A 13,818-nucleotide genomic window follows, 5' to 3' on the forward strand; every position below is an offset into this window, starting at 1 on the left:
CTAAATTATGTGTCTGAAAATGTATTAATTATTTTCAATATCTGCAGGTCGTGGAGGATGGGTATGAATTTTTTGCTGACCGACAGCTCGTAACAGTATTTTCAGCACCCAATTATTGTGGTGAATTTGATAATGCTGGTGCTATGATGAGTGTGGACGAAACTCTGATGTGCTCTTTTCAAATACTAAAGCCTGCAGAAAAAAAATCCAAGTTTTATGGGAACTCAAATGCAGCTAAACCTGGAACACCATCAGCTGGAGTGAAGGTATGCTCCACATTGCTTACATGGAAGGCCGTGCTTTATAATTAAAGCAGTTATGATTTTCCTGTATGATGTTAGTTTTGGTAATGGGCCTTCAATAACTGTCTGATAGTGAGCTCTATCGTGTTGGTGTTTTTTTCTGCATGCCACTGTTTGCAATGTTTTTTTGTGTCTTTTCAGGGTTCATCTTGGTTGCTTGGTTAACTGTCTTATACATAATGTTTATTTACAACCCACATTGTGAATGCTATTTTGTATATAAAATGTCCTAAACTATAACGAATTTGCCTTGTAGAGGTATTGAGTGGTTCAATTGTCTTCTTATGCCAAGGATTTATACTTGATCTTGGTTTAGCCTCCATTTGGCTGAATTTGCGTGGATATTATTGGATTTAGATAAAAGTGGGAGGAAATAAGGTAGAGATAGTAGTTTCTGATCTAAGAATCTTCAACAAAGCTGTGATAAGTATTTCAGTAGACTGAACTTGGAGTCTTTTATGTTTATTTTTGAGTGTGTGCTTCATTTAGTTGAAATAAAGCAAAACTTGTGTCCTAGTTGGTGCAGAACTAAGGGGTTGCCGTCAGCTCACAGTTCCAAGCTTAGAGCAGGTACTTGGCTATTGCTTTTTACCTCTATGGACATTAAATTTGTTGCACTTGTGGTTGTTTTAGAGAATGATCCAAATATTTTAGGAGCAAAAACTTGGTTTATATCCAAACTTATTTCTTGAAACTCAAAAGGTCATCATATTGGCAAGCTCATGAGATCTCAAAGGATGCAAACAAAAAGAAAATTATCACATACAATGATGTTAATAGGAGGTTGCCCCAATCCAAGCAAGCAAGATGCAAGATAGGAGAGTTCTTTGCCTGTCTGTTTACTAAATGCACATTATTAAGCACATTATGTTACTCTCCTGAATGGTCCAGTGGGTTAAGAAAGCTAATGCTTATGACATTCGTGCATCTTTTCCAAGCAGATGTACCACTAAGTTGATGGAAGCAACCATCTTCAAATCTTACCATTTGTTGATCTCCAACCCAGTCAGAGGCTTGGGTTTTTTTGTTCTTGAAGATGCATGCACCACTATGTTGATGAAAACTGCCACCTCCAAAATTAGCTGCTGTTTATTCTTCAACCAAAGTTACCAAACTCATCATAACAAACACAGAGATCTACGGAAGAGGAACTCATGTTATCGGCTTCTACAACTGCTAGCCAGCAATATGAATCTTAATAAATTTAGTCCCCAAAGATGTGTCAGACCAAGTCCTAGTCTCTATAGTAAAATATGCGTGCTTGTTTTATCTCATTGTTTTTAATTTTATGTTATCATGTGTGGTAGGCTTCCCAATGAAGGCTTGTGATGTAAATATTCCTTGCCTGTCACATGGGCACGAACAGAGGTATATTACATGACACAAACACTTAAAGATTCATAAAATTAGGACATAGGAGGGAGCTTTGTGTGTGTGTGTGTTTCAATGGGTGAGTTGGTGCATGCATGCACACACGAGTCTTCAAAATCCATCCGTCACAGACACAAATAGCGGCACATTACACCACATACTTAAAGATTCATAAAACTAGGAAATAGGGTGACTGCCGTGTGTGTGGGGTTGAAGAGTGAGATTGCGCATGCGCATGTGTGTTTTGTGTTCAAAACATTGTCACCAATATCATTCTCAGGAAGTTTTTTCTTGGGAGTTTTTTTTTTCAAAAAGTTGTTTTCCTTGGAAAAATCTGTGGAAAATATTAAAAGTTTTAAAATTTAAAAAGATATAAAGAATAATAAAAAAAGTAAGAAATATAGATTTTATAGTATTTTTCTTGTAAAAATATATATTGACATGGTGAATGAATTTGTGTAAAGTAAAGCATGAGCTTAAAGGAAAATTTGCCCCATATGCGTATCTTGCTGAGGATATGAGCCACCGATTAAAATCGGGCATCCTTATCATAAGATCAACAATGATCTCATGATCCCAATACTTCCAAATGCAATGAACTTGAGTGTGCAACATAATTTTCAATCTATGTCACATGGGTGCGGGTGCGGGTGCGGGAGCGGGTGCGGGTGCGGGTGTGGTGCGGGTGCGGGTGCGGGTGTGGTGCGGGTGCGGGGATTCGGCACTTCCAAAAAACCCAGGTGCGGGGGTGCGGCAGGGGCAAAAATGTAAATATATATATATATATATATATATAATTTTGAAGTTTTAACAGTTTAACATTTAACAGGGGAGGGGCTCGACCCCTCCCCTGTCGACCCAAAAAAGAAAAACATAAAGGGGAGGGGCTCGGCCCCTCCCCTGTCGACCCAAAAAAGAAAAACATAAAGGGGAGGGGCTCGGACCCTCCCCTGTCGACCCAAAAACGAAAAACATAAAGGGGAGGGGCTCGACCCCTCCCCTGTCGACCCAAAAACGAAAAACATAAAGGGGAGGGGCTCGGCCCCTCCCCTGTCGACCCAAAAAAGAAAAACATAAAAGGGAGGGGCTCGGCCCCTCCCCTGTCGACCCAAAAAAAGAGCTAGATGGGGGAGGGGTTCGGCCCCTCCTGTGCCGAAAAACGAGGGAGCAGGGGAGGCTTAGCCCCTCCCCTGCCGACCCAACAAGAGACCGAGAGAGGGGGGGGGGGGGGTGCTCGGCCCCTCCCCAGCCGACCCAAGAAGAGAGTGAGAGACATACCTGCGAAAGGAGAGGAGGAGCCGAGAGGAGCCTGGGCGGCGGAGCTGGGGGCGGCGGCGCTGGGGGCGGCGGAGCTGAGGCGGCGATGGGAGAGCTCGAGCTCAGGGGGAGAGAGAGGAGAGATTAGGGCAATTTTTTTTTTTTGCCCTAATCCTCCTCCTTTTCATCGGGGGGAATTTTTTTTTTCGCCCAAAATTGTGGACAAAAATGACCCTGGGTGCGTTGACCGCACCCAGGGTCGTGTTGACCGCACCCGGTGCCGCACCCGCACGCGATCCCGCGTCACGTCGCGTCGACGCGGGTGCGGCATCTGTTTTGCTGAGTCCCTGTGACATAATTTTCAATATATATATATATATATGCACAGTTTTTCAAGGTTCACAGTGTTGGACACTAACACTTGTCTTGTTAAATAAAATAGCCAGCAACTATTGTTTTTTTGTTCCTAGGTGTGGCATATATTGAACGAAAACAAACATGGAGATTATCAGCCATTGATTAGACAAAAATTTATGTCTTCCTAATAATCCAGTTTAATGCTTTATATCACTTTAAATTCTTCTAGAATTATCAGCCATCCTTTCTATACCATTGAGAGATAAATCCATTCAATAATTCCACTCAACAATTAAAAAACAAAGTGTAACAAATGTACTGCAAAAAAAGTCTGAAGGAATAGATTCAAATAATTGGGCTTCTCATGGCCAATGTTCTAAAAAGCAGGGTTATTGGAAAGTGTACTTGCATGTGGGACCTGATACCTAGCGTTTCCGAAATGCATGGGAAATTCGTTTCCCTTCGTCTGAGAAACTCGTTTCACATTATATGGGAAACCTACTTACCTTATATGGGAACTCGTTTCCCTTATTTAGAGAACAAGTTTTCCACACGTTTCCTGCATATTTTTGTTAAATAAGAATATTCTTTTTCCAATAAAAAGTTGAAATACTCGTGCTATTTAAAATTTTGATTATTTATTAAAAACTAAATTTGGTATATACTTTTTATATTAAGAAAAACATAATGCATTGGATGAAATTGAGTGGTTTCAAAATTTAATGTACCCACATTATTTTTACTTATTTCTTGATTTTGTCTAAACATATGGTTTTTTGATTTTTATTCAGAGAAACTGCCCCAGGATTAGAAACCCATTCGCCCTGGCTCTGCCTGCCATACTTATGGTCACTGTCCTGGCAGTAAAAGAATAAGATTCAAAACTGTCTAAATTTGTCAATCATGACGAAAACAATAATAAAAGGAAGAATCTTCTTCTTTCAATTCATTGCCTCCCTCGTCCTTATTAAGCTCTGGGCGAACATAGTCATTAGCTTCCTCCTCAAGTTCAGCCTCCATCTCAACCTCCAATTTGCATCATCATTGAGTACAATTGCCTCTTCTTCCACCCACTCATCTAATATGTCAACATTGTCAATGCTAATGGTGTCATATCATCTCCTTATAATGAAATATGTGGAAATACAAATCGAAGGCCTCTAAGGGCTTATAAGATCATAAACACAAAGTGCACATGCACATACACAAGTCCAACTAAGAGACAATACAAGAATACAAAGACACTACACAAGCACTAAGTGCATTGAAGAAATCAAAGAACTAAAGAGAGAAACACAAAAATATAAAAAATATTCATCTTATTGAGTATGAATGCTTAAGATATGCATTATCTTACAAAGAGGAGAAATACACTATATAGAGCCAAGATGGGCATTTAAGAGAGGCATTCACTGTTTATGACTGTTGGAACAATCCCATAGGCAGTCACTGTTCCAACAGTCATATAGACCCCCTACACTACAATAAAGACAAAAAAACTAGAGAATGAAAATACAATACTGACCCTAGTGAACGGTCACTATTTACATGAAAATAACAATATCAAAATGCCCCTAGAGAGCATTACCTATTACATAACATATAATTAATATATTTTAACACCCCCCTCAAACTTATAGTGTGATAACTGAAAGTTTGAAACTACAAGTCCTCGAAAGTCTTAATTAAATACAAGTCTTCAAAATATCTTCGTTTGTAGTCCCCATCTTTATAACACATCAGAGAATTTTGCAAATACTAGTCTTTGAATGTTTTCATTGGTGATCGTCCCTAAACACCTTCACCGGCTATCTTCATATTCGTGATATGATGCATCAAATATATTCTTTTCTCAATCCATCACATCTTTAAGAACCTGCAGAGAGAACAAAACAAAGGCTCAAACTATACAAAGAAAATATTCTAACCCACTAGTTTTAAAACAAAAATATCTTTGAACAAGAGAAACATTAGATAATTATTAAGAAAGATACAAGGAGCATACCTCAAGGATAAATTTTTATGAAATCAAATCATAAATCCATAATCAACATATTTTTCAAGAAAACATAAATATTGATCGTAAGAGAATTTGATCACTAAAAGACATAAATCATCAAGAAGAGATAAACAATTATGCATAAATAATATCTCAAAGATTTTTAGAAAAACAAATGAAATAACAAATCATCAACGACAACATGCATATATAAAAATAACAATTCAAAAAAGCCTTCAAGATAAGAGGAGATAATTAAATTCATGCATATAACAAGATAATCAACATTAAACACATATATATATTCAACATGCAATTAAAGCATATTTAATGCACATAATAATAAAGGGGGGCAATCTCACAAATCACAACTCATTAGGATTTAAAGCGCAAAAGACCAAACATTAATCTTAAAATAAATAAATAAATAAATAAATAAATAAATATATTTTCATACAAGTAGAAAAAGTTTAGAAATTTTATGGAGAGTTTAAAAAATCCCACATAACAAAATGAATGATATTTGCAAATCTCAACAATAGTTCGACCACCACAAGCAATCACCTCACTAGACCTCCAAACCTCAAAATTCAAGTGGATCAACTACTAGAACAAGAACACAATCACAATGTCACTTATGGGCTTAACAAACACACACAATTTTCAATGGTAGCACATAACTTACCATATTGAAAAACATCTCTTGTCCTCATAAAATGACACTGAAATAAGAGGCAAAGCTCAATATTCAAGTGTATCTATTACTAGAACAAGAGTATACCACAAACACACAAAAAGTGTGAATAACCAATGGGTGCACATAACTCACCACATTAAAATAACATCTCTTATCTGCATAAAATGACACTTAAGTAGGAGGTATAAGAGGAGGAAACAAAGAGGTAACCATATTGTAATGAAGACAAACTGATGTGACTAAGTAAGAAGATTTGAAAATCAATAACTTTTGCAATAATATGAGATTTAATCCATGAGGACTAAAATGGTCACAATCAAATAAAGTCATCACTTAACAAAAAACGATATGATCATCCAATAAACAATAAAGGCCAAATAAACAATTGAGTGATACAACTCACTCACAGAACCAGAGATCAAATAACCTTCAGTTAGAGCCAAACACCGACAATATAAACTGACAAGAAAACCGATGTACACATAACTCACCCCAACAAATATCTTTGATTCAAACAAAGGTAATATGGATCCAGAGGCCAATCACCTATCAATCAGACCCAAGATAAGTGTCAACACTTCTTCTTCTTCTTCTTCTTCTACGCCTTCATCTCAAAACAATTGGGGTCAGCGATATGAACCAAAACTCCAAGTGGTTCATATACATAGGGTGTGACTAAGTTTTTATGCTGGTTGTCACTGGCCTAACGCAACCCTCCTCCTTTATCCGGGCTTGGGACCGACAGTGTATAACTAAACAGTTAAACACAGGCGGAGTTAAGATAAGTGTCAACACGACATGAAAAAATAAGATGACTTGAGGTGCACACACAACTCACCTCAACGGCTAACTTTGGCTCCATAACATCGAGGTGCACAAGAAACAAATGAGTGATACAACACACTCATAAAACCAGAGGTTAATCAATCGTCAGTTAGAGCCAAATCATTTGATAATCTATACTGACAAGAAGACAGAGATGCATGCATAACTCACCTCAACAACTAACTCTGGTCATACAACATAGAAGTGCATACAAGTCACCTCGATAAGGCTAAACAAATAATAATGGATGTATCAAAAGAAGAGTGATGAACTTACAAAGCCAAGTAATAAAAACCTTGAAAGATACATTCCAAGAAATAAGTCCTGATAGGACAAAAATTTTCAAGTCAAGGAAATCCTGAAGTAATGCAATTATAAAGCCTTCAATCATAAACCAAAATGTCCATCAGTATTAAGTGGATAAACACAAAAACTCATTCTAAGGAACATTCTGACAAAACCCACAAAGGGGTACACAAGAAGGCTCACAACATAAAAAATAATATTTTATTGAATATCATAAGTATGCAATAAAAACATTACACTTAAAACTCATGTCATGATGCAAATGAGTTTTAGTAAAAGCATGCAATCATACGACAAGATAAAATGTCCACCAATGAGACTCTTCAATTACGAACAAGAATGTCCATCAATAATGGACAATTACTAAAGTTAACCACGAGGGAAACACTTATAGCACCCATAAAGAGAAAACACAAAGAAGGTTCTCATAATTCTCAAATTAATATTTTATTAAAACTAAGTATGCAAAAAAGCATAATATTTAAATCCCATTCCAAACATGTAAGTTAATGTTCATTAAAGAGCCATGAGACTAAAAAAATAACACAAAGCAGATGTGTTTACCTAATACTTTTCTTGTTTTAGGTATCCAAAAGAACCTTATTTCTGTATTTCAGTTATGTGATCAATTGAAAATCTCAACTCTCTTTTTCTCCATCTTCTATATCTGTGAAGGACTTTCACACAAAGTGGATGTTTGTTGAGGGAGGAAGATGTGAAAATTTTTACACCCTAGATGAAGTTAAGCTTGTGTCTTCTCAATCCATGCCAGAGATCAGTCCAAGTTGTTATTCTTCTTCGTTGCTTGTTTCGTCCTTAGACAGTCAAAATAAAGTCTGTGTTGTGATACAGGAGACTTGGTCACTACAACTGAAGTTTTATTCATCAGTTATGTAATAAAAAAATAAACTCTAGGAATGAGATTCCTAGAGTTTATTTTTCTTGTTCTATATGTCATTTGTGTATAACTGTTTAGTTATACACTGCCGGTCCCAAGCCCGGATAAAGGAGGAGGGTTGTGGTAGGCCTGTGACAGCCAACATAAAAACTTAGTCATACCCTATGAATATGAACCAATATGAGAATTTCGTTGGGGCGTTCCCTACTGAGCGACACACTGTACTCTATAGGCCCGGAGGCAGTGATAAATGGGCAAGGGTTGCTAGGTCGTCACCTGGAAGCGACGCGTCACACCGGTGCCCGGGTGTGGTGTCAAATAGGCAAGGGTTCCCTCACTTTGTTGGACGGGTGGGGGTAAAGAAGTTAGTCCAAGACCATAAAATTAGGTTAGCCACTTGGAACATAGGGTCTTTAACTGGTAAGTTGGTAGAGTTAGTAGATGTTATGTGTAGGAGAAAGATTGATATTTTATGTCTACAAGAGACCAAATGGGTAGGTGAGAAGGCAAAAGTGATAGAACCTCGGGGATATAAGATTTGGTATACAGGAATAAATAGAAATAGGAATGGAGTAGGGATTGTTATGAGTCGTGAGTTTATAGATAATGTAGTTGAGGTCCGTAGGAAGGGTGATAAGATTTTACTTATTAAATTAGTATTAGGTACGGATATTATTAATATTATTAGTGTTTATACACCTCAAGTAGGTTTAGATGATTCCATTAAGCGTTAATTTTGGGAAGATTTAGATGGAGTAGTACAAGGGATATCTTATGGTGAAAAGCTTTTCATCGGCGGTGACCTTAATGGACATGTAGGCATTAGTAGGGATGGATTTGAGAGTATCTATGGAGGCTATGGTATAGGAGAAAAAAAACGAAAGTGGAGAAAGGATTTTAGATTTTGGTTTGTCCTATGATATGATCTTAGCAAACACTTGGTTTAGGAAGAGGGAGTCTCACCTAGTAACATTTAAAAGTGGGGTTAATACGAGTCAGATAGATTTTTTCCTACTTAGAAAAAAAGATAGGGGTTGTTGCATCAATTGTAAGGTTATACCGGCCGAAAGTGTAGCTACACAACATAGAGTCTTAATTTTAGATCTTAGAATTAGACAATGCCGCAAAAGGGATATACATAGGATAGATCCTAGAATTAAATGGTGGGCACTGAAAGGAGCTAAACAAAGAATGTTTGTAGAGCAGGTAATTAAGTAAGTTGATTGGTGTCTCGAGGAGGATTCAAAATTAATGTGGAATAAGATAGCAGGTGGCATGAGAAAGGTGACTAAGGAGGTATTGGGTGAGTCTAAAGGCGGTGCACCGATAGGTAAGGATACATCATGGTGAAACGAGGATGTCAAATTAACTATTAAGGTTAAAAGAGAGTGTTATAGAAATCTAAGTAAGAGTCGTGATATTGAGAATTTGGAGAAGTATATGATAGCAAAGAAGGAAGCTAAAAAAGTAGTTCGAAACGCGAGGGATAAGGTATATAAGGAGGTTTATAACAAGTTGGATACCAAAGAGGGCGAGAAGGATATTTATAGGCTTGCAAAGATGAGAGATAGGAAATCGAGGGATCTGGGTATGATTAGATGTATCAAAGATGAAACACAAAGGGTTTTAGTCAAAGATGAGGAGATTAAGGAGAGATGAAAATATTATTTTGATAAACTATTTAATGGAAGTCATGCTCAGGATCTTGGAAACTTGTCCATTCCTTTTCATGAGATGAATCGTGACTTCATGCGCAAAATTCATAAGAAAGAAATTGCAGAGGCTTTGAAGAAAACGAAATTAAGAAGGGCAGTTGGCCCAGATGGTATACCTATCGAGGCTTGGAAATACTTGGGAGAGAAAGATTTAGAATGGTTGACAAATCTTTTTAACAAGATTTGGCGGACAAATAAGACTCCTAATGAGTGGAGGAAGAGTACTTTGGTGCCTCTATATAAGAATAAGGGTGATATACAAGATTGCACAAACTATCGTGGTATAAAACTCATGAGTCATACTATGAAACTTTGGGAGAGGGTGATTGAGTCTAGGTTGAGGAAGGTTGTCATGATATCGGAGAATCAATTTGGTTTTATGCCTGGAAGATCAACTATGGAAGCTATACATCTTCTTAGACAACTTATTGAGAGAAATAGAGAGAGGAACAAAGATTTGCATATGGTTTTTATTGATTTGGAGAAGGCATACGATAGAGTACCTAGGGACGGACAATGATGAAGAAAAGTGTTTCTCTCAAGTACATTAGTATAATTAAGGATATTATGAAGGAGTAGTAACCAATGTCCGCACTTGTGGAGGGGTGACAACCAATTTTCCTATAACGGTTGGGTTAGATCAAGGATTTGCTTTATGCCCTTTCCTATTTGCTATAGTGATGGATGAGCTTACGGGATCAATTCAAGAAAATGTGCCGTGGTGTATGTTTTTTGCTGATGATATTGTTTTGATTGATGAGTCTAGAGCTGAGGTTAATGCTAAGTTAGAATTATGGAGACAGACATTGAAAGCAAGAGGTTTTAAGTTGAGTAAGAGTAAGACAGAATATATGGAATGTCGGTTTAGTAAGCAACGAAGTAGTGATGGGAGTGTAGTGAAGCTTGGTGAGCAAGAAATACCGGTGGATGATTGTTTCAAATATTTGGGATCTATCATTTAAAAGTATGGAGAAATTGATGGAGATGTAAATCATAGGATAAAGGTTGGGTGGATGAAATGGAAATGTGCAACTGGAGTGTTGTGCGATCGTAGAATGCCATTGCGGTTGAAGGGAAAGTTTTATAGGATGACTATTAGGCCCGCTTTACTATATGGTACGGAATGTTGGGTTGCCAAGAGACATCATATTCAAAAAATGAGTGTAGCTGAGATGCGTATGCTTAGATGGATGTGTGGAAATACAATAAAAGATAAGATTCGGAACGAGGAGATACATAAGAAGGTAGGCGTTGTACCCATTGAAAATAAGATGAGAGAGAATCGTTTACGGTGGTTTGGACATATTCGGCGAAGGCCTAATGATGCTCCAGTTAGAAGGATGGAGAAATGGGAAAATATATTAGTTAAAAGAGGTCGGGGTAGGCCTAGGAAGACTTGGATGGAGATGATAGGAAAGGATATGAAGGCTTTGAACCTCACCGAGGACATGGCATTGGATAGAAATGATTGGAGGAGAAGGATTCATGTGGAAGACCCAAAATGATTTTCTTTGTTGGTTCATATCGCCGACCTCAATTGTTTTGGGATGAAGGCGTAGTTGTTGTTGTATATGTCATTTGTGTAAAAGCCATGAGCTTTTTTTTTGGGCGATATAATAAAAAGTCATATTTTTCTTTTGAGATTGTGCATTATGATGTTTGGGGTCTTCCACATGTTTTATCTTATTTGAAGTCTTACTATTATGTTATTTTTGTGAATAATTTTAATAGATTTACTTGGATCTTTTTTTCTTGAGAGTAAAGACCAAGTATTTTCTACTTTCTAACGATTGAAGAATTACGTTAAAAATAACTTTTGTCATAACATCCTCATATTCAAGAATGATGGTGCTGGTAGATACACTTTCAGTAACTTTAAATAGTATTTTCATGATAATGGCATTTTGCATGAGATGTCTTGTCTTAAGACTCCCAATCAAAATGATATTACAGAGAGAAAGCATAAACACATAAGGGAAAACTCTTACCATGATAATTGAATCTAAATTGAGGCTAGATTTATAGATAGAGGTTTTTCTTTCTGCCATCTATTTAATCAAGTCACACGCTCCTCACTAGTCTGAATAGGTTCACTCTACATTTTCTCCTATATGAAAAAACTTCAGGTTATTCCTATTTGAGAGATTTTGGGTGTCTATGCTATATCCATGTGCATCAATCATTAATGGACAAATTTACTAGTACTTATATTTGTTAAATTATTTGTTATGATGATGAATCATTGAGTATAAATGTTTTAATCATGAAACTAACAATGTAATGATTTTGAGAGATATTTTTTATAAAAGTAGAACACAATCGAGTTCAAGAAACTGATTATATTTAACTTAATATGGTTTCTAGTTTTCGGTTGAGTGAACATGCCTTTACACTTATAGCTCGTGAAGATATTAACAAATTCAGCCAATGTTTATATTGGAGCAGATCGATAAAATTTGTTTATTATACAACCACATGTTGAAAGTTCAAGGGCAATTGATCATTCTTACTCGTTCACACGTTTTACTAAGCTGTACTCTATGCGAGAGAGGCTACCTGCAAGTTCTTCCACTAGCTAAGAAAGTACTCAACCATCTTTTGGGAACATCAACAACTCGTAAATATTGTCAATGATTCATCTCATAGATTGCCACATGTTCGACATTCACCAGAACAATGAGTGAGTTACGATGCATTTTCTTTGGATTTCAATGGGTTTGTTGTTGCCATATCTTAGAGAAAGCGCCCTTTCACTTCAAAGAAGCATGCCAAAACCCACTTTGGGTTGAGGGAATGAATGATGAAGTGAGCGACTTACATGAATATATGTGGGAAGTAGTAAGTAGACCCAAGAATGAAAATATAGTTGGTTGTATATGGGTCTACAAGATTGAATATAAAGCAAACAGAAGCATAGAAAGGTAGAAGGCCCGATTTGTGGCTAAGGGATATAACCAAAAGTACAAATTGGACTTTGATGAAACTTTCAGTCAAGCAGTTCATATGGGTACAACATGAGTTGTATTGTTATTAGCAGCTTCTTTTGGTTAGACTCTATCAACTCGATGTGAAGAATGCATTTCATTACAATTCTCTACAAGAAGTTTACTTGGAACACCATCTAGGTTACATTGAAGCGAATCCCAAGGAAACAATTTTATATCTTAAGAAGATTATTTTTGGGTTAAAGCAAGCTTCATGAGCATGGTTTGAGACTTTTAGTGGAATAGTTAAATCTCTTGGTTATATAAGGAGTTAATATGGTTATTCTTTGTTTATACCGAGGTTGTAAGTATCGTATCGTAACCTATCGGTTGGGTCTAAAATAAGATACATATCATATTGTAAAAAATCTTAACTTTTGAAAAAAATAAAAAATCTAAAAAAAAATAGCAAAAATTCGAAAAAATCATAACACGAAACAATGATGAAATGCACAAAATCCAACCATAAAATAACATATGTTTGTGTTAGCTACATAAGTCATCATCAATCATCATAAAAACAATGCAAAATATTAACATGTTTTTTTTTACCTTAACCCACTTCTTTGAGTGAAAAATGTTGAAAATGCACTCTTAACTATGTCACATGGGTGCGGCACTTTAAGAAAACATGGGTGCGGGGGTGCGGCAAAAAAAAAAGGACCTGGGTCGGATTTGGATCCGACTCGGATCCAAACCCGTGCTTATTTAAAGCACGCAGGTAGGGTCCTCTCCCACGCGGAAGCAGATCAGGTCATGCTGAACATGAGCATTTTTGCTCATGCACACATCGTGGCCGTCTGTTTGCATTTTGGATGAATGCCACATAGTTTGTTGACTTTTTAGCTTTTTAAAATGCAAATCGGATGGCCACTCAGCATAACCTAATATGCTTCCCCCTCCCCATGTTGCTCACTATCTCTCTTTGCTCAAAATCCAACCATAAAATAACATATGTTTGTGTTAGCTACATAAGTCATCATCAATCATCATAAAAACAATGCAAAATATTAATAGTTTTTTTTTTACCTTAACCCACTTCTTTGAGTGAAAAATGTTGAAAATGCACTCTTAACTATGTCACATGGGTGCGACACTTTAAGAAAA

General features: G+C 36.7%; 1 protein-coding gene across 2 annotated transcripts in view; it reads left to right on the plus strand.

Moving 5' to 3' along the window:
* Nucleotides 1-13,818, plus strand: part of LOC149822358 (serine/threonine-protein phosphatase PP1) — a 41,351-nt gene that overhangs the window by 18,671 nt on the left and 8,862 nt on the right. For both annotated transcript variants that reach the window (XM_089981188.1, XM_089981189.1), the window contains exon 3: nt 48-266. In XM_089981188.1, coding sequence (XP_089837314.1) covers nt 48-266 — 219 coding nt within the window. The remainder of the gene's footprint in view (nt 1-47; nt 267-13,818) is intronic.

This window comes from Nuphar pumila, chromosome 11 (genome assembly GCF_984573655.1).
Source record: "Nuphar pumila chromosome 11, dmNupPumi1.hap1.1, whole genome shotgun sequence".
In the NCBI taxonomy this organism is placed as follows: Eukaryota; Viridiplantae; Streptophyta; class Magnoliopsida; order Nymphaeales; family Nymphaeaceae; genus Nuphar; species Nuphar pumila.